At 45.4% G+C, this 23,234-nt stretch overlaps 1 protein-coding gene across 4 annotated transcripts in view; it reads left to right on the forward strand.

Moving 5' to 3' along the window:
- Positions 1-23,234, forward strand: part of PDSS2 (decaprenyl diphosphate synthase subunit 2) — a 233,851-nt gene that overhangs the window by 177,393 nt on the left and 33,224 nt on the right. For 2 of the 4 annotated variants that reach the window (XM_060190688.1, XM_007523920.3), the window contains exon 7: positions 9,464-9,496. The exons of 1 other annotated variant lie outside the window; for it this stretch is intronic. In XM_060190688.1, coding sequence (XP_060046671.1) covers positions 9,464-9,496 — 33 coding nt within the window. Of the gene's footprint in view, positions 1-7,015; positions 7,151-9,463; positions 9,497-23,234 lie in introns of all 4 variants that reach the window. One more of the 4 variants, XR_009549625.1, reaches the window with a different exon arrangement.

Genomic DNA, 23,234 nt, shown 5'->3' on the forward strand with positions numbered 1-23,234 from the left:
CAGAATCGTGGCTATGCTTCCAGTCCAGATTGAGACAAAAGAGGACAGAGAAGCTGGGAAGGTAGCATAATGATTATGCAAAAAGACAGAGGCAGACTAATCACAGGAACCTAATTTATCCCAGAATTGGCCGCAGAGAACTCAGTGGTAGAACACAGGGCTTACATGCACGAGCCTCTGGGTTCCTTCCTCACTACCACAAAAGCCAAAAAAAGTTCTATAGTCACTCTCTCTCTCATAAAATAAGAAGAAAAATCATTTTTTTTAAAATTGGGTTGGGGAGACAGCATAATGATTATGCAAAAGATTCTCCCACCTGAGGCTCTGAGATCCCAGCTTCAATCCCCAGCCCCACCATAAGGCAGAGCTGAGTAGTGCTGTAGTCTTTCTGTATCTCTCATTCATTAAAATAAAATAAAATAAAATATATATGGTTTTTTTAAGTCTAAATAATGATTTTTTTTTAAAGTAGCCCAAAATGTAGCTACTTAAGTAGCTGTTTTATTCTGCCTTGAGTTTTGCAGGTCAGGTATTTGAATCCATGCTGAAGGGAGGAGCAATGCTTCCTGATGCCTGCGGACTCAGCTGGAAAAACCCAGAAGCTGGAAGAGACTCAGTGATATGGAGGGCTAAAATTATCTAGAGGCTCTTTCCTTCCTCCCTTCCTTCCTTCCTCTCTTCCTCTTCTTACTCCTCCTCTTGTTTTTTCTTTTTCTTTTTTAGATGGAGACAGGCATAGAGAGAGTGTGAGAGAGATCACAGCACCAAAGCTTCCTTCAGTGTGATAGGACCCAGATTCAAACCTAGGTCACGCACATGGCAAAGCAGCACATTATTCGAGTGAGCTGTTTCACCAGTCCAGATACCCCTGGCCTGGGGACTCTAGAAGGTGACACTGCTGACCGGCCAGATCCAGGCCTGAGTCTCCCTTTAGCATTGCTTCCTCACACTAAGGCAGCCTCCAAGTAGCTTGAAACTTTTCAAACCTAGCAGATATGGGAGAGATTATATCTCCTTTTATGGCCAGCCTCAGAGTCATCTCTGAGTCTCTTATAAAAGTAGGCATTAAAATCTGCTGAGATTGTTTGATTGATTGATTGATTGATTGATTGATTTTAAATAAGTGTGGTCTACACTTTCACCTAGAACCTAGGAGAGGAACTGTGGGTTTTACTTATCATAAGAGTATCCAGGAATTCTAGGCCAGGCATTAAAATAACCTCACAGTTCCCAGGAGCTGGCACAGGAGGCCAAGTATTGAGCTCTCATGCATGAGTTTGATCTCTGATATCAATATATAATATATATATTTCCTTCAGGGTTATCGCTGGGGCTCGGTGCCTGCACTATGAATCCACTGCTCCTGGAGGCCATTTTTTCCCCTTTTGTTGCCCTTGTTGTTGTTACTGTTGTTGTTGTTGTTGTCATTACTGTTGTTGTTAGATAGGAAAGAGAGAAATGGAAAGATGAGGGGAAGACAGAGGGGGGAGAGAGATAGACACCTGCAGACCTGCTTCACCGCCTGTGAAGCGACTCCCCTGCAGGTGGGGAGCCGGGGGCTCGAACCGGGATCCTTACCCGGTCCTTGTGCTTTGTGCCATGTTCACTTAACCTACTGCACTACCACCCAAACCACTGATCCCTGATATCAGTATGTGTCTCCAGTGATGCTCTGGCTCTCTTTTTCCCCCGCTCTCTCTCTCCCTTCATAATAAATCAGCTAATTAATTTTCTTAAGTAGCCTCACTAAACATAAGGAATAGGGTAGTTATTAGTTGCTGAGTAAAGTAAAATATTTAAGATAAGGAATGTAGTACTGTTATGACTTAGAGAATAATATTTATATAGCATAAAATGTAAAAATTTGCTTAAACCAGAAAGCATAAACAATGGGAAGAGGAGAGGAACAAGATTCTATTTGATCATGTAAGAAATTTAATGATTCCTTTCATGGTAGGATCAGCAGATAATATTTAAAGATCAAGGAGAAAGCAATTGAGCTCAGCATGAGAACCGGAGACGCATATGCCTGACACCCCAGAGGGCTCAGCGTCAGTCACTCTGCTGTGTGCCACAACTGCGCAGTGCTCGGCTGTTTCTCTTTCACATGTAAGCTCCCCTTCAGAAAAAAATAAATACAGTACTTACAGGTAAACAGCTGAGACAACTGCGGAGAGCAGCATGAGACAGACAGGATCTGAGGAGTACCAGCCTGTCTTGATAAAAGTCTGATATTATTTCACTTTGATGATTGATTGATTGATTGATCTATGAGAGCCATGGTATCATTTTGTACAGTGCTGGGATTGAACTCTGGACTTCATACATAATTATAAGCCTTGCACTCTGTTTCTGCTGCAACTTCTAGGCTGCTTGTTTGACTTTTTTTTTTTTTTTTGCCTCCAGAGTTATTGCTGGGGCTCAGTGCCTGCACCATGAACCCACTGCTCCTGGAGGCCATTTTTCCCCCTTTTGTTGCCCTTGTTGTTGTAGCCTTGTTGTGGTTATTATTATTATTGTTGATGTCGTTCATTGTTGGATAGGACAGAGAGAAATGGAGAGAGGAGGGGAAGACAGAGGGGGAGAGAAAGACAGACACCTGCAGACCTGCTTCACCTCTTGTGAAGCGACTCCCCTGCGGGTGGGGAGCTGGAGGCTGGCACCAGGATCCTTATGCCTGTCCTTGTGCTTCGTGCCAGGTGCGCTTAACCCACTGCACCACCGCCCAATCCCCTTGTTTGACTTTTTAAGTTCCATGTATAAATTTGTTTTACATTAAAACTTTTAGTTTAAGAAGGCATAGACTGTGCAATGCTAATCCCACTTCTAAGACTCTGTCCCAAGAAAAACAAAGAGGTAGGAAAAGACTTAGATGTTTAGTACTAACATACGAAGTCTATACGGAAGAAAATGAGCACTCATTTAAAATAGAAGAGATTAAATGAAGCAGAGTATAACGAAGATCACACGACTACTGAATATTGTATTACTGGCGTGTATTTGTTTTTTGACAGCTGAACTGAAAATATATATACAGATGGTGTAAGTGACTCTAATTGGGTTACATTAGAATACATTGCAGATTTACATTTTGGTTGAAAAGATCCAGCTACATATGTTAAGTTAAAACTACCAACTCTCCTCTCCCTTGACTATTCCTGTGTATACATCTATAGATAAGAGGATGGATATGAATTTTAAAGAAGCTTCATGGAGAAGAAACATATTTAACTCTTCGTTTCTTTACAAACGTAGAGCTGTAAATGTAGCCAACATGAACAGTCCAGGATTTCCTAAACAGCTGGTGAAATATTTCCAAATCAGTATCCTCAACTTGACTTTAGATTTGAAGGGATAGCCTTTCCAGATAGTCTGGCTGAGGCAGTAGCTCAAGGGAATCAAACAGAGCCTGTCAGTAAGTCATGCTGTCAGAGTAGAGATGACTTCTTCCCTTTGGCCCTCTGCCTTCTGTGATCTCACCAAGCCCTCCTCCAGAAAAAAAAAAAAAAAAAAAAATGGTACGTGCTGTCCACATCAAGACCCCATCAAATTCTGTAACTTCAGTTCCTCCCGAGAACATCTGCACCAGAGAACATCTGCACCTCAGCTTATGGACCGAACCTGGGCACTCAGAGACACAAGCATGAACGTCTTTTGCATAACCACTGTGATATCTTCCCAGTCCTATACACGTCTGAGTCTTAAAGAGGATCATTGATGAAAAGATTAATTCAAAAGTTAATTATGGTTATATGGACAGCAGTATTCTTCACATTAAGGGCTCTCTTGAGTTCTTTTTAATCTTTGAAAGTGAAATGCATGTTTTTATGGATGTTTTTAAGAGAGAGAAGGCAGAGAGAGAGAAAGAGAGAGGAAACACCCACCACAGCACCGAAGCTTTCTTCAAGGCAAGGACCCGCGTAAGGATCCCGGTTCGAGCCCCAGCTCCCCACCTGCAGGGGGGTCGCTTCACAGTCAGTGAAACAGGTCTGCAGGTGTCTTTCTCTTTCCCTTTCTGTCTCCCCCCCCCCCGATTTCTCTGTGTCCTATCCAACAACAATAATAACGACAAAGTCAATAAGGGCAACAACAACAAAAAAAAAAAAAGGGAAAAATGGCCTCCAGGAGCAGTGGATTCGTAGTGCAGGCACCGAGCCCCAGTGATAACCCCAGAGGCAAAAGAAAAAAAAAAGAAAAATCCATATTCAAAGAATGCTGATTAATTTTTTTAATTACTTAAATCATTTGAGAGGCAGAGAGAGCACAGTAATAGTGTACAGAACTGACGTGCAAGGTCCCAGGTTCAATGCCCTGGACTGCCAATAACCAGAGCTGAGGAGTCCTCTGCAAATAAGTAAATATTTTGACCTGATACGGACTTTATTTTTTGGCTCCTAGCATATCCATCTTCCCAGGAGGTCCCAGTGCCTCTTGGAGTGGCCACGGTTAACATCTTGTGCTACAAACTTTCCTCCACAGACAAGACCTAGTTCACACTGGAAGCTTTGAGGTGTGCTTCTTGAAATCTCTTGAGGTCACCTGACTTCCAGTTCCAGACTTTTTTCAACACACTGCTCCCAAGGTCGAGAGCCTTAGCTGCACTAAGTCACTGAGTCTGTAGGAAAGCTCCTAGATTAAGTGTGCTGTTCGCCTTGTGGTTTGATTGTCATGAGTCCCTGCATTCCTGTTCCAGCTGGTAAGTAGAACGTAGACTACAGTGCACGTGTGACACTGCTCTAGAGGGGTTCAAGTCACTTGTGGAGGTTGGTAGCATCATGATGATGCAAAGAGAGACTCATTCCTGTGGTCCAGGAGATGGTGCGGTGGATAAAGCACTGGACTCTCAAGCATGAGGTCCTGAGTTCAGTCCCCGGCAGCGCATGTACCAGAGTGATGCCTGGTTCTTTCTCTCTCTCCTCTTATCTTTCTCATTAATAAATAAGTAAAATCTTTTAAAAAAAGAAAAAGAGACTTTCATGCTGGAGGCTCTGAAGTCCCACATTGAATCCCCTGCACCACCATAAGCCAGAGCTGGGCAGTGCTCTCGTAAAAAGAATTGAGAGGGGGAAGAAAAGTCACTTGTAAGTCGCCCGTCAATGGCTGCATACTAACAGCATGTTAGTTCCGAATCTAGACTCACTTATTCTAAATCTAGGAGTGAGTAAAGTAAAACTCAGGGCCGGGTGGTGGCACACCTGGTTGAGCACACACATTACCGTGCACAGGGACCCAGGTTCAAGCCCTCAGCCCCCACCTGCAAGGGGAAAGCTTTGCAAGTGGTGAAGCCGTATTTTAGGTGTCTCTCTGTCTCTCTCCCTTTCTATCATCCCCTTAGTAAATAAAGATAATAAAAAATAAACTTGAAAGACTGAGAAACTCTAGGTTAAGGCAGAAGCTAGATTTGAAAGTATTAAAGAAATGGCAAGCGTGTTCCAGGGTGAGCATTTTGACAGGAAGAGTGGTCCTGTGGGGTACCCAGTTCCCTCACCATTTGGCCAGTGCAGGGTTGGAGCAGTCCCTCCTGGTCAGCAAGAGGCAAAGCAAAGGATAAAAAGTGGAAACAGGGAATCTGGCGATAGCACAGCGGGTTAAGCGCAGGTGGCGCAAAGCGCAAGGGCCGGCGTGAGGATCCCGGCTCAAGCCCCCGGCTCCCCACCTGCAGGGGAGTCACTTCACAGGCGGTGAAGCAGGTCTGCAGGTGTCTGTCTTTCTCTCCCCCTCTCTGTCTTCCCCTCCTCTCTCCATTTCTTTCTGTCCAGTCCAACAATGACGACATCAATAACAACAACAAGAAAACAACAAGGGCAACAAAAGGGAATAAATATTTTTTTAAAAAAAGGATGGAAAGGCAGAAGGGAGCTCGCGACACCAGGATCAGCCTCCACGTCAGACGTCTCTTCACCAAAAGTAAATTCAGGAGACAGCTGGGAGTTGGAGAAGCTGAAGACTAAGCGTATTCCGAAATTGCACCGCTGCTGAGAGTTTTGGCTGCAAGCCATGGATAATCCGTAGGATCAAGTCCAGTTCGCATGTGCCCACTATCAGTGTGCGTCGCCAGGTCATAAGAGCATCATCCAGCCATACTCCAGGGCTCCCTGCTACTCCATGCCAGCAGAAGTTAAAAGTCAGAGGGAGCAAGATTCCCAGGGTAGGCAAAACTACTCTAGTCTGGGAGAAGATGTCTGTATTCCAGGCAGCCAAGTAAATATAAAACGCCTCAGCTAAGAGAATCATAAAACAAGCCTGTTTTCTTTCCTCTTTTTTTTTTTTTTCTCCTGCAAGGACTAACTCATATTCTTGTTGGTATAATAAGTCTCAGGGCTAATTTCAAACTGTCTTAGTTCACTGAAAATCTTAGGTCCCTAAAGAAATTCGATCAGTAAATAAGTAACCTTGAATAGTAGATTGAGGTCTTCAGAGTCTTTCTTTCCAGTGCATTGCTTGAAGAGGCTTTTTGTTTCACCGAAAATGTTCAAGTCACAATTGTAGCTTGGAGTGGTTTGTAATAGTGCCAACAGCTATACGTGAGCAGTGTCTTATTGTAAGCTGCTTATTATGAAGATAACAAACAAAATGCAGGCATCTTTGGATGGGAGTTTTAAAGGATTAAAAGAAAAACAACAAGAGAAACATCGTAGCACCAAAAAAAAAAAAAAGATGCAAAGAAACATGAAGTAGAAGCCAATGTGTAAATAGCTCCTTTTCTTTTAGAAAAATAACCTGCCTATCTCTATCGTCTATAGAGTGGGTTGTCTTGTACTAAGGAATAAGTCTACAGATCTAGCTCCTTCAAAAGTTGAAGGGCTCTTGTTCTGTGCAGAGGTGGCAAAAGTCTTATTCTGAAGGCTACAAAGCATGAGTTGACCTACTGGCAAAGATTAGTGCATTGTCTTGATTATGTAAAATTTGACAGATAATATTTGAGTGTTAAGTATTCACACCAATGTCCCCGTGTGTGGAATCTGGGCCTTTGCACATGTGTGATTTCAATGCACTGGATCACTTTTTCAATCAGATGGAGATCAAAACAGAGACGTGGAGGGACAGAGACGTCGTGACACCAGAACTTCTTCCACTGCTGTAGCTCATCTCACGTAGTGTCGGGGTTCAAACCTAGGCAGCATCCTTGAGAGTGCATGAGCCCTACATGGTGAACTATCTTTCCAGCTCCCAAATTACTTTTGATATCGAAAAATAACTGTTATATAAAATCTCCCTTCAAACAAGGTATCTCCACCACCATCTTTCTCAATCCCTGGGGGCAAGGTGTGTGGAGGTTCTTTCGATATAATGCAACTTAATAATTGGACCAGGGGGGAGTTGGGTGGTAGCGCAGCAGGTTAAGCGCATGTGGCGCCAAGCACAAGGACCAGCATAAGGATCCTGGTTCAAGCCCCCGGCTCCCCACCTGCAGGGGAGTCACTTCACAGGCGGTGAAGCAGGTCCGCAGGTGTCTGTCTTTCTCTCCTCCTCTCTCCATTTCTCTCTTTCCTGTCCAACAACGACAACATCAATAACAACAATAATAACTACAACAATAAAACAACAAGGGCAACAAATGGGAATAAATAAATAAATAAATATTTTAAAAATAATAATAATTGGACCAGGGGAAATGAAAATATGGACCCCCACCAATTACTAAACAGTAGACCCAGCAAGTGGAGCAGTAGTAGGGTACACGCCTTCCGTGCAAGAAGTTCTAGGTTCAGTCACCAGCACTGTCAAACAGCAAGAAAAGCAAGAAGGAAGGAAGTAATTGGGCTGGCGGTGGCGCACCTGGTGGAGCGCACATGTTACAGCGCTCAAGGACCCGGGTTCGGGCTCCCGGTCCCCACCTGCAGGGGGAAAGCTTTGCAAGTGGTGAAGCAGGGCTGCAGGTGTCTCTCTGTCTCTCTCCCTCTCTATCACCCCTCCCCCCTTGATTTCTGGCTATCTCTATCCAATAAATAAAGATAAATTTGAATAATTAAATTAAAAAATAAGTAATCAAAATGAAGAAGCGATGCTTACCTCTCTCTATCTCTCTCTCACACACACACACACACACACACACACATTTCTTTTCTTTTGCCTCCAGGGTTATTGCTGGGGCTCATTGCCTGAACTACGAATCCACTGATCCTGGAGACTGTTTTTCCCCTTTTGTTGCCCTTGTTATTTATTGTTGTTGTTGTTGCTGTCATTGTTGTTGGACAGGACAGAGAGAAATGGAGAGGGGAAGGAGAGAGAAAGATAAACACCTGCAGACCTGCTTCATCGCCTGTGAAGCAACTCCCCTGCAGGTGGAGATCGGGGGCTCGAACCGGGATCCTTACACCTGCCCAGCCCCTGACACACAATTTTTTAATTGCCACCAGAGTTATTGCTGGGACTTAGTGATTGCATGATGAATTCACTGCTCCTGGTGGCTGTATTTCTCCTTTCTTTGTCTTTGATAGAAACAGAGTATTAGAGAGGGAGGGGGATAGAGAGACAGCTATGGTACTACTTCACTGCTTGTGAAACTCCTTCACTGCAGGTGGGGAGTGGTGGCTTGAACCCGGGTCCTTGTGCATGGTGATGTGTGCACTCTATTGGGTGCACTACCACCACCTGAACCCCACACAGGTTTTTTTTAATCTTATTTTCCCCTTTTGTTGCCCTTGTTGTTTGTCATTGTTGTTGTTATTGCTATCATTGTTGTAGAATAGGACAGAGGGATGGAGAAAGGAGGGGAAGACAGAGGGGGAGAGAAAGACAGACACCTGCAGACCTGCTTCACCGCCTGTGAAGCGACTCCCCTGCAGGTGGGGAGCCGGGGGGCTCCAACCCGGGATCCTTACGCCGGTCCCTGCGCTCCGTGCCATGTGTGCTTAACCCGCTGCGCCACCGCCCAGCTCCCAGTGTTTCTTAAAGGCTAAACAAACATAAAAATAAGGGCAGGGACAGATAGCATCATGGTTATGCAAAGAGACTCTCATGCCTGAGGCTCCAAAGTCCCAGGTTCAGTCCCCCACACCACCATAAGCCAGAGCTGAGCAGTGCTCTGGTAAATAAATAAATAAATAAATAAATGATAAAATTTCTTTAAAAAAATAAATAACTGCAGTGTGTGGATCTTGGTAAATTCTGGGTTGAGGGATGGTTATGAAAGGGAGAGGTCTGCATATAGTTTGGTAGATGACAGGGCATTGCTCGTCTCATTTAATAGTATTCGTGTATTAGACGTCCTGTATGTATAAGACGCATGCTGCAGCGTGACAGGGGGTGACAAGTAAGTGTGTTCGCTACTCTCCAGTCCAGACACAGCCCATCTCATGCATCCCCTCGACTGTTCTTCCGGTCCTTCTGCTTCAGAGCTGTGTGTATTCCTAGACGGGGAGGACTGTTTTTTTTTCCTTTGAGAAGCAAAAGTTACGGAAGCACAAAATAATGTTCTAAAGAGACAAAGAAACAATTCCTCTCCTCTTTTCTATTTTAGGCTCAAGAAAAAGGAAAATTAGACTACATGAAGGTAGGTGTTTTACACATACTATCCTGTGCTGTGCAGGCCAATTTGGCGGTTGGCGTTTGTTGATAGATGAAAGGTCAAAAGAAAGTCACCACATTCAGAGTGAAGGACATCCCCTGTGAAGCAAAAGGCCTTCAATGTGGAACGACAAGTATATGTACTCAGTGCCTAATTCATTCCCGATACTGGTAGGCAGTGGGAAGAGTGGGAACGCAACTGTGACCCAGATGAGTCATTCCCTTTCTGATTCACAGGTGAGGGGAACAACGACTAGACAACAAAATGGATACATAATGTAACAGCAGATGGTGGTGGGGCCTATGGAGAAAAATGAACCTGGTGGACTCTAGCCATTCCCTTGTTCTGTCAGGGAAGAGTGCCTTTAATGTCCTCAGACCCTACCTCAGAAGTGCTATGCAGGGCAGACTTGCACTCCTAAAGGCAGTGGTTTTCACAGGAGCTGTGGAGCTTTTGAAAACATACCTGCCCAGGTTACCACTGTATCTATCACACTCTCTTCCACCAGCTCAAGTTCACATCCAGCCCCCACTGCAATAGAAGAAACGTTAGTGCTCTGGTGTCCTCCTCTCTCTCTCTCTCTCTCTCTTTCTCTGTGTGTGTGTGTCTGGAAAAAAGTCAGAATAGTGAAGCCTAGGGAGTCAGGCGGTAGCGCAGCGGGTTAAGCACAAATGGCGCAAAGCGCAAGGACCAGCGTAAGGATCCTGGTTCAAGCCCCCAGCTCCCCACCTACAGGGGAGTCGCTTCACAGGCAGTGAAGCAGGTCTGCAGGTGTCTGTCTTTCTCTCCCCCTCTCTGTCTTCCCATCCTCTCTCCATTTCTCTCTGTCCTATCTAACAATAACAACAGTAATAACAACAGCAATAATAATTACAACAGCAATAAAAAAAAAAGGGCAACAAAAGGGAAAATAAATTAATAGATATTAAAAAATTTTAAAAATAGTGAAGCCAAGGGAGTCGGGCAGTAGTGCAGCTGGTTAAGCGCAAGTGGCGCAAAGCGCAAGAACCAGCAGAAGGATCCCAGTTTGAGCCCCCGGCTCCCCACCTGCAGAGGAGTTGCTTCACAGGAGGTAAAGCAGGTCTGCAGGTGTCTATCTTTTTCTCTCCCTCTCTGTCTTCCCCTCCTCTCTCCATTTCTCTCTGTCCTATCCAACAACGACGACATCAACAACAATAATAACTACAACAACAATAAAATCAAGGGCAATAAAAAGGAAGAAATAAACTAAAAAAAAAAAAATAGTGAAGCCTGAAGAACAAACAAATAAATAATAAACCCCCTGCTGCAGAGAACAGGGCAGGCGAAGAACAGGAGGGTCTGAAAATGTTTCTAGACACAATCCTGATGTGCAGCCCTGATGAAAACCGACTGCAGGCATTCGGGTCTCAGAGCGCCATTGCAGACCTGTGGACATGCTTGGTTCACAATCTGTTTTCCCTTTGGGGACAAATGGAACATTTTATCAGGTGTGTGGGATGCACACAGCTATTTGGCTAAAGGAACAGGCGAGCCATCTGGCTCGTGCGGCAGTCAGGAAAATTCAGGGGGCGAGCACACGTCACTTCCAAATCCGGGAAGAAGAAAGATCACCTCTGAGGGTTCTGCTGCCAAGTGTGGTGGCAGCCCCCCATTCAGAGCCGACCTGCAAGCTGTCGCTCTTCCCCCCCCCCCGGGGGGGCAGCTCTGCAGCACGCAGGCTCCCTGCCCCTTCGCTCTGATCCACTCTGACTCTCCACAGTGGGTCTCAGGACTTGTCTGTGTGCAGCCCTGGCTTCCATCCCTGACGCGGCATGTACCAAGCCACTGTTCTGCTCGCTCGCTCGCTCGCTCGCTCCCTCTCCCTCCCTCTCCCCCTTTCTTTCTCTCCCTCTCCCTCCCACTCCCCCTTTCTTTCTCTCTCTCTCTCTCTCTCTCCCCTTTCTTTCTCTCTCTCTTTCTCTCTCTCTCCCTCCCTCTCCCCCTTTCTCTCTCTCTCTCCCTCTCCCTCTCTCCTTCCCCCTCCTCTCTTCTTCTCTCCCTCCCTCTCTCTCTCACATGTCATAAATATTTGAACTGAGGGCCTTCCTATCTGTCATTTGACCGTAGACGTGTATGTGCACATCAGCATGAACCCAGGCACGGGCTGGGGATGTGTCCTCTTGAAGCGCCACACATCTTAAACTGAACTCGGTATCTTCCTGGACATATTTTGTCCTTAAAAAAAAAAAAAAAGCAAATGAGACAATTTATTAACTCAACAATTATTAACCCGCCATCATTCGTCCTAATGCTTCTGACTGGCAGCTACCCCCAGCCTGGTGATTCTGTCCAGCCTGATGTTGGACAGAAGATGCAGAGGAGATGCAGAGAGAAACCAGAGCACTGTTCAACTGTGGCTTCCGGTGGTGCGGAGAGAGAGCAGGGTGGGGACTGAACCTGAGAATTTGGAACCTGAGGCATGCATGACAGCCTTTTTGCATAACCATGAGGCTGTCTCCCTGGCCCAACCCACTCTGTCATTGAAGTGTGCATTCACAGCCCCCATCCTGCCCCTTTTCCACCAGAGAAACACTTTTGGGGAGGACCCCCCACACACACACACACACACACTCTCTAATATAACATGGCTGGGCATGACGCTGGGCCCCTCCTCCCCCACCCCCACAGACCTTGCTCACGGGGCATCCCTGTGCCCCTGCGGGTATAGGTGTGCAGAGCCAATTCTCACCGGAGGGAGCGAGCTCTTTGTGCCCCGCCAGCTTGACAGCGTCCACCCATTCAGGGCCCTTCAGCTTTGCTGAGGAAGGCTGCCAGCACTCTGACGAACTCCTGCTGCTTCTCATCTTCCACAGAGACTGCAGGCAGCATGGGCACTGCCAGCCTGGGAAAAGGAGTCCTTTTTTTTTTTTTTTTCTATTTCAGTAGATTGTATTTAGGAGAAATTTCAGACACACAGCAAAACGGAATCCAAAGTAGAGAACATTTCCATTTACCTCCCTAAGTCGGCCTCACACAGCCTCCACGACCCACATTCTGCCCAGAGCAGCACGCTGGTCACGAGTGATGAACTTTGACGCTTCATAATCACCCCAAGCCCATAGCTTATCTTGGGGTTGTCCGCAACTGTTGTATCTGGTCCTTTTTACTTGTTCCCTCTCCTAATCCCATCGAGACCTAGTGAGAAACTTAGAAGTCAGCCTTGATGGCTCTGCCCCCGTCACCCCTGGGACCCATAGCCAAGTCCTGCCGGTTACATATATCTTCGGTTTTCTTGAGTCCAGCCCTTCCTTCCTCTTGATCTCACTTCCAGTGCTCATTTTGAGTCATTCAGTCCACCGGGGAGCCTCCTAACAGGCTTTCCTGCCTCTATCTCTTTCTCTTTTTTTTTTTTTTTTTGCTTCCAGCGTTATTGCTAGGGCTCAGTACCTCCTGTACTACAAATCCACTGCTCCTGGAGGCCATTTTCCCCATTTTTTTGTTGTTGTTGCCCTTGTTGTTTTTTTTTATCTCAGTAACTTTACTAGCAACACTTTTTTTTATAAAAAGAAAACATTGACAAAACCATAGGATAAGAGGGGTACAACTCCACACAATTCCCACCACCAGAGCTCCGTATCCCATCCCCTCCCCTGATAGCTTTCCTATTCTTTTTTTAAACATTTTTTTATATTTATTTATTTTCCCTTTTTGTTGCCCTTGTTGTTTTTCTATTGTTGTTATTATTGTTGTTAGGACAGAAAGGAATGGAGAGAGGAGGGGAAGACAGAGAGGGGGAGAGAAAGACAGACACCTGCAGACCTGCTTCGCCGCCTGTGAAGCGACTCCTGCAGGTGGGAAGTCAGGGGCTTGAACCAGGATCCTTATGCCAGTCCTTGTGCTTCATACCACATGTGCTTAACCCGCTGCACTACTGCCTGATTCCCAGCTTTCATATTCTTTTTCTTTTCTAAAGGAGACATTAACAGAACCATAGGATAGGAGGGGTATAACTCCACACAATTCCCACCACCAGATCTCTATATCCTATCCCCTCCCCTGATAGCTTTCCCATTCTTTATCCCTCTGGGAGCATGGACCCAAAGTCATTGTGGGTTGCAGAAGGTGGCTGGTCTGGCTTCTGTAATTGCTTCCCTGCTGAACATGGGTGTTGACTGGTCGATCCATACTCCCAACTTGCCTCTCTCTTTCCCTAGTAGGGTGGGTCTCTGGGGAAGCGGAGCTCCAGGACACACTGGTGGGGTCGTCTGTCCAAAGAAGTCTGGTCGGCATCTTGCTGGCATCTGGAACCTGGGGGCTGAAAAGAGAGTTAACATACAAAGCCAAACAAATTGTTGAACTAAAGGCTGGAATAGTGCAGATGAAGTGTTGGGGGATACTCACTGCAGACTATTGTGTACTTTTGCTTTCAGGTATATATTTTGCCCTGGTTTATGGATACGTGTGAACATATGCTCTATGTCAGGGGACCTGGTCTATATCTAGGTTTTGGGACTTTGTTAGGAAGTGAACCACCTGGAATGGAATTAGAGCATATTATGAAAGGAAAGGTCTCACCCGAGTAATGAAGCTGAAGGGTTGTCATTCCACACCTGAAGTCTCTGGACACAGTCTGAAGTGAAGCATGCTGAGGTGGCACTCGTTGTGTTGATTGGGTTGTGATCGGTGGATGCAGTATTATTTGATATGGATTGAGAGAAGCATGCAGGAAAGTGGGCCCCACTCTAGAGGTTCCAGGACTGGGGGAAATATAGGCTCTATAGTGGAAATGTGAGGTTCCTACTGTCTTAGGGTTCAAGAAGACAATGGATAGTTATTGTTATCATGACATTATTTGGTAATTGGGTTAACTTTGAAAAGTCCTTTTGTTAGGATTTGCTGTACAATACCCAACATCTTGTATATAGCGGTGCCACCGGTTGCTTCTGTTCACCCTGGTCTAGGCTTTTGAGAGAGTTAACATATCAAAGACTCAGCCTATGTATTAAAAAGATTCAGTCTGTGCTTTAAAAAGTTTGAGACATACAATCAGTTTTTCCCCTCATATTAATTAAATAGTGATTTATATGACTACAATTTAATAGGAGTGTACATAGACACCATTCCCACCACCAAAAGACTGTGTCCCCTCCCACACACCCACCCCCACCACCCCAGGAAGCCGAATGTCCACCCTCCCCCTCACTACAGGGTTTTTACTTTGGTGCCCTACTCTAGATATAGTCAGATCCTGCTTTTAGTTTCCCTTTCTGTTCTTCTTTCTCAACTTCTGTTGATGAGTGGGATCATCCCATACTCATCTTTATCTTTCTGACTTAGTTCACTTAACATAGTTCCTCCTAGCTCCAACCAAGATGGGTCAGAGAAGGTGGGTTCATTGTTCTTAATAGCTGCGTAGTATTCCATTGTGTGTATATACCACAGCTTTCTCAGCCACACATCTGTTGTTGGGCACCTGGGTTGCTTCCAGGTTTTAGCTATTATGAATTGTGCTGCTATGAACGTTAAGTGTACACATATCTTTTTGATTGCATGTTATGGAGTCCTTGGGGTATATCCCCAGGAGAGGAATTACTGGGTCATATGGAAGATCCATGTCTAGCCTTGTGAGAGTTCTCCAGACTGCTCTCCACAGAGGCTGGACCAATTTACATTCCCCACCAGCAGTGCAGAAGGGTTCCTCTGTCCCCACAGCCTCTCCAGCATTTGTTGCTGCTGTCCTTTTTGTTGTATGCCATTCTCACAGGAGTGAGGTGGTATCTCAGTGTTGTCTTTATTTGCATTTCTCTGACAATCAGTGACCTGGAGCAGTTTTTCAAATATTTGTTAGCCTTTTGGATCTCCTCTGGAGTGAATGTTCTGTTCATATCCTCTGCCCATTTTTGGATGGGGTCATTTGCTTTTTCGTTGCTAAGTTTGCTGAGCCCTTTGTATATTTTGGTGATTTAGTCTCTTGTCTGATGTCTGGCATGTGAAGATCTTCTCCCATTCTGTGAGGGGTCTCTTTGTTTGTGTGATAGTTTCTTTGGCTGTGGAGCTTTCCTATTCTTTAACCCTCTGGGAATATGGACCCAAAGTCATTGTGGGTTGCAGAAGGTTGAAGGTCCGGCTTCTGTAATTGCTTCCCCGATGAACATGGGTGTTGACAGGTCGATCCATACTCCCAGCCTGTCTCTCTCTTTCCCTAGTGGGTGGGGCTCTGAGGAATCAGAGCTCCAGGACACATTGGTGGGGTTGTCTGTCCAGGGAAGTCTGGTCGGCATCATGTTAGCATCTGGAACCTGGTGACTGAAAAGAGAGTTAACATATAAAGCCAAAGAAATTGTTGATCAATCATGAACTTAAAGGCTGGAATAATGCAGATGAAGAGTTGGGGGTACTGCATTTTGTAGATAGCTAGTAGGCATATTTTAGTTATATTCCAAAGGGCCTGAGGCTATACTAGTGTTTTGTTTTGTTTTTTTTCCCCTGAGCCTGAAATCTGTGGATCCAAGTTATTGTCTGGGGAGATGATGTCATGGCTGGAAAAGGAACAGAAAGCTGGATCAGGGAAGAGAGTAGCTCCCTAATATGGGAAAGCAGTATAAATATTGTTGGCTCTAAACCCCATCGATATGATTTGGTCTGGGGCCCATAATCAGCTTAGGAGCCTGTGTGACCTCTGCATCCCTGTAGATCTAAGCTCACATTCTGTGGTCATGAGTAGGAACATCCCAAGCTGCCCCAATATCAGGACCCATCTTCCTCAGGTGTAGCATAGAGTATGTTGTCCAGCCTCCCTTCAGAGGATGGAGCATTCTCTACCATTGTTGATCCAAGTTGAGGGCAAGGTCCTATGGGGGTCCACAAAGGGGTCTATTTTGTTGTTCCTGATAGAGATGACCAGTAACAAGGCAAGAGGGATTTATTGGAGGTCTAGGCCCATCATGTCTGTTCAGGAACCTGAGGACTCTCCAAATAGGGCCCTAGCTGATGGGGTGATAGTGGCCTGATAGTGACTAAAGAGTCATCGTTAAAGTATGCCAGTCTCTTGCCCTTATTCAACTTTTGCAGTCCTTGCTTTGATAAGGTTAGCTTTGGGGTGAGTAAGAGATCTGTAATAGGAAGTAAGTGAGGAGGGTATCTAAGTCTAATTAGATACTATTTCCTTAGGAACTTTATACTGACTCACTACAGACTATTGTGTACTTTTGCTTTCAGGTATATATTTTGCCCTAATTTATAGATACATGTGAACATAGGCTCTGTCTCACGGGACCTGGTCTATATCTAGGTTTTGGGACTTTGTTAGGAAGTGAACCACCTGGAATGGAATTAGAGAATCCTATAAAAGGAAAGGTCTCACCCGAGTAATGAAGCTGAAGGGTTGACAGTCCACGATTGACATCTCTGGACACAGTCTGAAGTGAAGCATGCTGAGGTGGCACTCGTTGCGTTGATTAAGTTAGGATTAGGGATGCAATATCATTTGATATGAATTGAGAGAAGCATGCAGGAAAGTGAGCCCCACACTAGAGGTTCCAGGACTGGGGGGAAATATAGGCTCTATAGAGGAAGTGGGAGGTTCCTGCTGTCTTAGAGTTAAGAAGACAATAGATAGTTATTGCTATAATCACATTATTTGGCAATTGGGTTAACTTTGAAAAGTCCCTTTGTTATTTTTTTGTTTGTTTTTATGTTATTTTTATTTTTGTCATTGCTGTTGTTGCTGCTGGATTGGATAGCACAGAGAGAAATTGAGAGGGGAGGGGAAGACAGAGAGGACCCAGGCTCAAGTCCCTGGTCCCCACCTGCAGGGGGAAAGCTTCGTGAGTGCTGAAGCAGGACTGCTGTTGTCTATCTATCTATCTGTCTATCTGTCTATCTCCTTATCCCTCTTGATTTCTAGCCAATAAAGATAGTAAAAATTAAAAATAATAATTATAATATTTCTTTTAAAAAAAGACTAGATAAGGTGATCTACAGGAAATCTTCCCTGGTTCTTAAAAATGAGCTAAGTGCTTTTCTCCATTTAGTTTGTTTATGAAAAGAAATCAGAGGGGGCCGGATGGTGGCACATCTGGTTAGGTGCACAGGTTACAATGCACAAGGACCTGGGTTCGAGTCCCTGATCCCCACCTGCAGAGGGAAAGCTTTGTGAGTGGTGAAGCAGATCTGCAGGTGTCTCTCTGTCTCTCCCCCTCTCTATCTCCCCTCTCCCTCTTTATTTCTATCCAATAAATAAGTAAATAAAGATAATTTTAAAAAAGAGAATCAGAGCACCACTCCAGTACTCAGGACCTCCTCACACCTCCACGCACTGCAGTCCACAGCTAGGCCACCCCTGGGCTGTTCCTCTCTTGTTGATACACTGTGCATCTAGCAGTCATTGCACTCACTTCCTTGTATTCTGAGGACCTCTTTAGAAGACTGATCGTGGGCTATAAGTTCTGGGAGGGCAGGGACAGTGTCTAATTTGTCTGGGTACAGCTGACGCCTTGCATCACGGCTTGGCATTTGGTCACTGGCGAGTGAAGCCATGAGTAAGGAAATAGAGGACCCCTGGAGTTAATTACATCAGAAGATCTGGCATAGGATTTTTTTTTATAAAGAGATATTTATGAGAGAGAGAAATAGAGGTGGAGAGAGAGTCAGAGGAGATTCACTCTGGCACATGTTATGCCATGGTTCAGACTCCAGACTCGTGCTGGGAAGTGAACACTTTATGCACTGTGCCACCTCCCAGACCACAGGACACTATTTTAAAATATTCCTCGGAGAGGCAAGCAAAGCTTCGATACTAATTGCAGGTATCAGCAGGGTCAACAAGACTACATAGGGGAGTCGGGCGGTAGCGCAGCGGGTTAAGCGCATATGGCGCAAAGCACAAGGGCCAGTGTAAAGATCCGGGTTCCAGCCCCCGGCTGCCCACCTGCAGGGGAGTCGCTTCACAGGTGGTGAAGCAGGTCTGCAGGTGTCTGTCTTTCTCTCCCCCTCTCAGTCTTCCCCTCCTCTCTCCATTCCTATCTAACAACGACAACAACAACAATAATATCTACAACAACAATTAAAAAAACAAGGGCAACAAAATGGAAAGTAAATAATAAAAAAATAATGACTTGAAGAAAATTGAAATAAAATTGAAAATGAAAAAGGTACACAGAATTATTCTAGGCCAAAACATTTGAAAAACTCAACACCTTTTCTGGAGACTTTCATAAAATTTATTGGCTACTAGAAATTTCTCTGGTTGTGGTCTGTGATTGTCTCCTCAGAAGTTAAATTTTTATCTGAAAGAATTCATGACCCATAGAAAATCATTTTGGGCCTATGTCCTGTGGCTTTCTATGGCCATCCCTGTAATGTTTTCAGCCTTGGAAGAACAAGTAAATAAATAATCATTTCAGGGGCCAGGAAGTGACACACCCCTAGAGCACACACATTACTATGCACAAGTACCCAAGTTCAGGCCCATGGTCCCCACCCACCTGCAGGTGGGAGCAGAGCTGCAGGTGTCTCTCTTTCTCTTCCCCTCTCTGCCTCCCATTGGCCCCACCCCAATTTCTCTGTCTCTGTCAAAAAAAAAAAAGGAATAATTTAAAAAGTAAAAATGGCTGCCTGGAGCTATGGGTTCATTGTATAGGCTGAGTCCCCGCAGTACCCCTGGTGGCAAAAATAATAACAATTGCTTGATTAAAAGATCATTTCAGAATCAGACTCAGCTGGATCTCTAGAATGTCTTTCACATGAAACCAAACAGTTGTCTGTGCTCAAAGACTCAGATAAGAAATTGAATTACGGGAGTCGAGCGGTAGCGCAACGGGTTAAGCACACGTGGCGCAAAGCGCCAGGGCCAGCTTAAGGATCCCCCAGTTCGAGCCCCCGGCTCCCCACCTGCAGGGAAGTCTCTTCACAGGCGGTAAAGCAGGTCTGCAGGTGTCTCTCTTTCCCCCTCTCTGTCTTCCACTCCTCTCTCCATTTCTCTCTGTCCTATCCAACAACAACGACATCAATAACAACAATAACTACAACAACAATGAAAAACAACAAGGGCAACAAAAGGGAAAATAAATAAATATTTTTAAAAAAGAAGAAATTGAATTACTTTTGGGACCAGGTGGTAGCACACCTGGTTCAGCGCACACATTACACTACACAAGGACCTCAGTCCGCGTCTGTAAGGGAAAAGTGTCACAAGTGGTGAAGCAGGACTGCATGTGTCTCTCTTTCTCTCTCCCTCTCGCTCTCTCCTCCTTCTGTCTCAATTTATGGCTGTCTCTATCCAATAAAGATAATAAAAATTTAAAAGGAAATTGAATGAAAGAAATTGAATGACTTTGTAATTGAGCCTGGATATGAGGGCAGGGGTAGATAGCATAATGGTTATGCAAACAGACTGTCATGCTTGAGGCTTCCAAGTCCCAGGTTCAATCCCCCACACCACTGTATACCAGAGCTGATCAGTGCTCTGGTAAAAAAAAAAAAAAGAAGAAGAAGAAGAACCTGGGTATGCACGCCTCCCACTGCCTCCTTGCCTTTCATCTCACGCTGTCAAAGCACTCTACGACTGTTAGTTCATTCAGTCAGTCTGTCCGCTGGTTAAAGTGGCACAGGAGTTACTCTGCCCACCACTGAAACTCATCCACCCCGGGGCTGGGCAAGGCAAGAAGCTGTTTCACTGTAAGGTGACTCTACCCAGCTGCTTCTCAAATGAGAAAATCAGGAAATGTGTTTCTTACCTAGTGCGAACGGCAGCCGTCTCTATCAGACAGGATGTCATTACCAGGAGTGAACTGCGACCGACTAGCTGGCGCTGACAGCTCTGCTCTTACGCGCAGTGCTGCGGGGTCTTAATCACAGTGGTCGCTCTGCAGCTCTGGATGTGTGGATCTGTCTATTCCACGTCCCCCCGATGCCTGGCTCCAAGGTTAAGCGCAGCCAGTTGAGTTCAGGGCTGGAGGGCAGAGTGCCACCCACTGAATGGAAGGCATCTGTGGACAGGTGCTGGGGGGGGGGGGGACAGAGCCCTTGGGAGTACGTTCATGCTGACTAATATTTATGTCTGAAGGAAAGCGAATATGTTGGCTATTCTTGCTCAGAACAACATCTGCAGTCGTCCGTGTACCCCCCAGCTGGAGCCGAGCGTACGCCTGAAGCCCACTGCGGCTCGCAGTAGCATGTTGCTGCAAGAGTGAGGCAGATGGGATTTTTACCACTTCAGGCAAAACATGGCACCTCTAGTTCGGCTTTCTATAATTTTAATTTCTTAACACTTCCAAAATGCCTCGCTTAAATATCTCCTTCACAGAGAGGCAGGCTTTTCCCCTTATTCATTTTAATAACTGCTCCAGATAAGTGAATGTGAATAACGGCACTTTATCAAAAGCAGACTCCGCTCAGCGCTGTGGGGTCAGGCTCCTGCGCCTAAAGCGGTGTCATCAGCCGGTGGCCTCTGACATTATGCCAACTGCAACACAAAGGCTGAATGGCTTAGTGGGCCAGGCGGTGGCGCACCTGGGTCAGCACTCACACTGCGGTGCTCTGGTACCTGGGTTCAAGCCCCTGCTTCCCACCTGCAGGGGGAAAGCTTCATGAGTGGGGAAGCAGAGCTGCGGGTGTCTCTCTGTCTCTCTCCCTTTCTATCTCCCCCCTCAAGTTCTCTCTTTGTCCAATAATAAATAAATAAATAATTTTTGATGATTTACAGGCTCTTCAGTCTTTACAGTGTATCTCCTGTAATTTATCCCCATGCATAGGGAAGAGAAAAAGATGGGGGGGGGAGGTTAAGTGGTGGCACACCTAGTTGAGTACACAAAGACCCGGGTTCAAACCCCAGTCCCCACCTGCCAGGGGAAAGCTTCCTGAGTGGTGAAGCAGGTTTGCAGGTGTCTCTCTGTCTCTCTCCCTCTCCATTTCTGGCTTTGTCTATCCAATAAATAAACAGAGACAATATTAAAAGAAAAAAAAATTTTTTTTTAGTGTTCACATGGAGGTTCACACTGAAAAACAAAGGTTTGGCAGTTGGTAAAGACAGAGCTTACGGGTATAAAGTCACCAGGCATCCAGTTCGGAGTCCAGTGTAAGACATCCCCTTTTGGTATTGACTCACCCCTGTGCCCTCTCACGGGGTTTGTCTAGGGTTCAGAGAGACGCCTTCTTGGCGCTGCCTCTAGGCTCTGTATGTCAAACCGGTGCCCTCCCCTCCCCACCCTCAGAAGGCCTCACACATTCTGTTTTATCACGGGACGCATTTGAACGCATTTGCATAGAGAACACATCGAAATTCTCTCCCTGCGGCACACAGTGCTGTCCGCAGACACTTGGATTTGCATGATCACATATCATTACTTCTCTCCAAAGAGGAAGCAGACGTGTCACGGGTCCCTTCCCGTCACTTGACCTTTGAACCCTCTCCTCTTTCCAGACATTGATTGCTTCAATCATTTTGCGGCATATTGATTCCAAAATTCTCCTTTTTTGAACTTGAGCGTAAATTTTCTTTTTTCTGTAACTAGTATTATCCTTTCTTTACAGACAATGCCAGCCTGTTTTGTTTTTTTTTCTTGGCAGACAGCGTCTGCCTGCTCGTTCTTTCTGATAACCCTAGCTAACTGGCTCTGCAATTTTTTTTTTCACATTGGCACATTGAGAGACCAGATGTTGCTGTGTTTTATCTTTCCTGCACCCCCTCTTTTGAGCAGATGCTGCTTTTCCTACCCCGGGACTTTACATTAGCTCCTTCAATGAAACATTCCGTGGAGCCTCACGCTACACACTAAACCTCTTGTTTCCTCTCGCCTCCTGAAATGGTTGTAACATTTAGGATTTCTGTCTTAGTGATGATTACGCAGGCTATAGAAGAAGCCTTGACATTTCCCCCTCTCCTGTCAGTTTCATAAAGGGCTTGTGGTGCAGTTAGATAACATGTCTACAGTAGAATTTAAAGGGGGACATCCGGGTGCCCTTACGATAGAGACAACTATGTGAAATCGTGTTGCTTGGCAGGATGGGAAGATGGTATGTAAAAATGTGAATCAGGCCACTGAGATGATAAGATTTCAGCATATTTTTCCAAATGATTAGGAAAATAGTGACGTACAAGGCAACTGTTACCACATGGGTACAGTTTCTTTTTTAAGTTATAATTATGTTGTTAATTTATTTATGTACTGGATAGAGATAACCAGAAATCAAGAGGGAAGGGGGAGACAGAGAGGAAGAAAGACAGAGACAGAGCTGCAGCCCTGCTTCACCACTTGTGAAGCCTTCCCCCTGCAAGTGGCGGCTGGGGCCTCAAACCCGGCTCCTTGCTCACTGTAACGTGTGCGCTCAACCAGGTGCGCCACCACACAGCCACCATGGGAACAGTTTCTTATCTTTCCATGATAGATGTCTACACATCACTCCCACTAACTCAAGACTCCTTCTAACATCATCATGCACTAGGTTTCCAATGCCTTTCCTACTACAACCTCCTGCACCTTGGCCTGTTTTGAAGTATGAAATCTATTATTATAAAGTATAAATTCTAATGGTTATGCAAAGAAACTCTCATGCCTAAGACTTCATAGTCCTAGGTTCAATCCCCCACACCACCGTAAACCAGAGCTGATCAGTGCTCTGGTAAAAGAAAAAGCAACAAAATAATAATAATAATAAAATATGAACTCTGGGAGTTGGATGGTGGTACACCCAGTGCTTGAGGACCAGGATTCAGGCTCCCTGCGGGGGCCTCACAAAGTGGTGAGTGAGTGCTCTAGGTGTT

This window comes from Erinaceus europaeus, chromosome 4 (genome assembly GCF_950295315.1).
Source record: "Erinaceus europaeus chromosome 4, mEriEur2.1, whole genome shotgun sequence".
Classification (NCBI taxonomy): Eukaryota; Metazoa; Chordata; class Mammalia; order Eulipotyphla; family Erinaceidae; genus Erinaceus; species Erinaceus europaeus.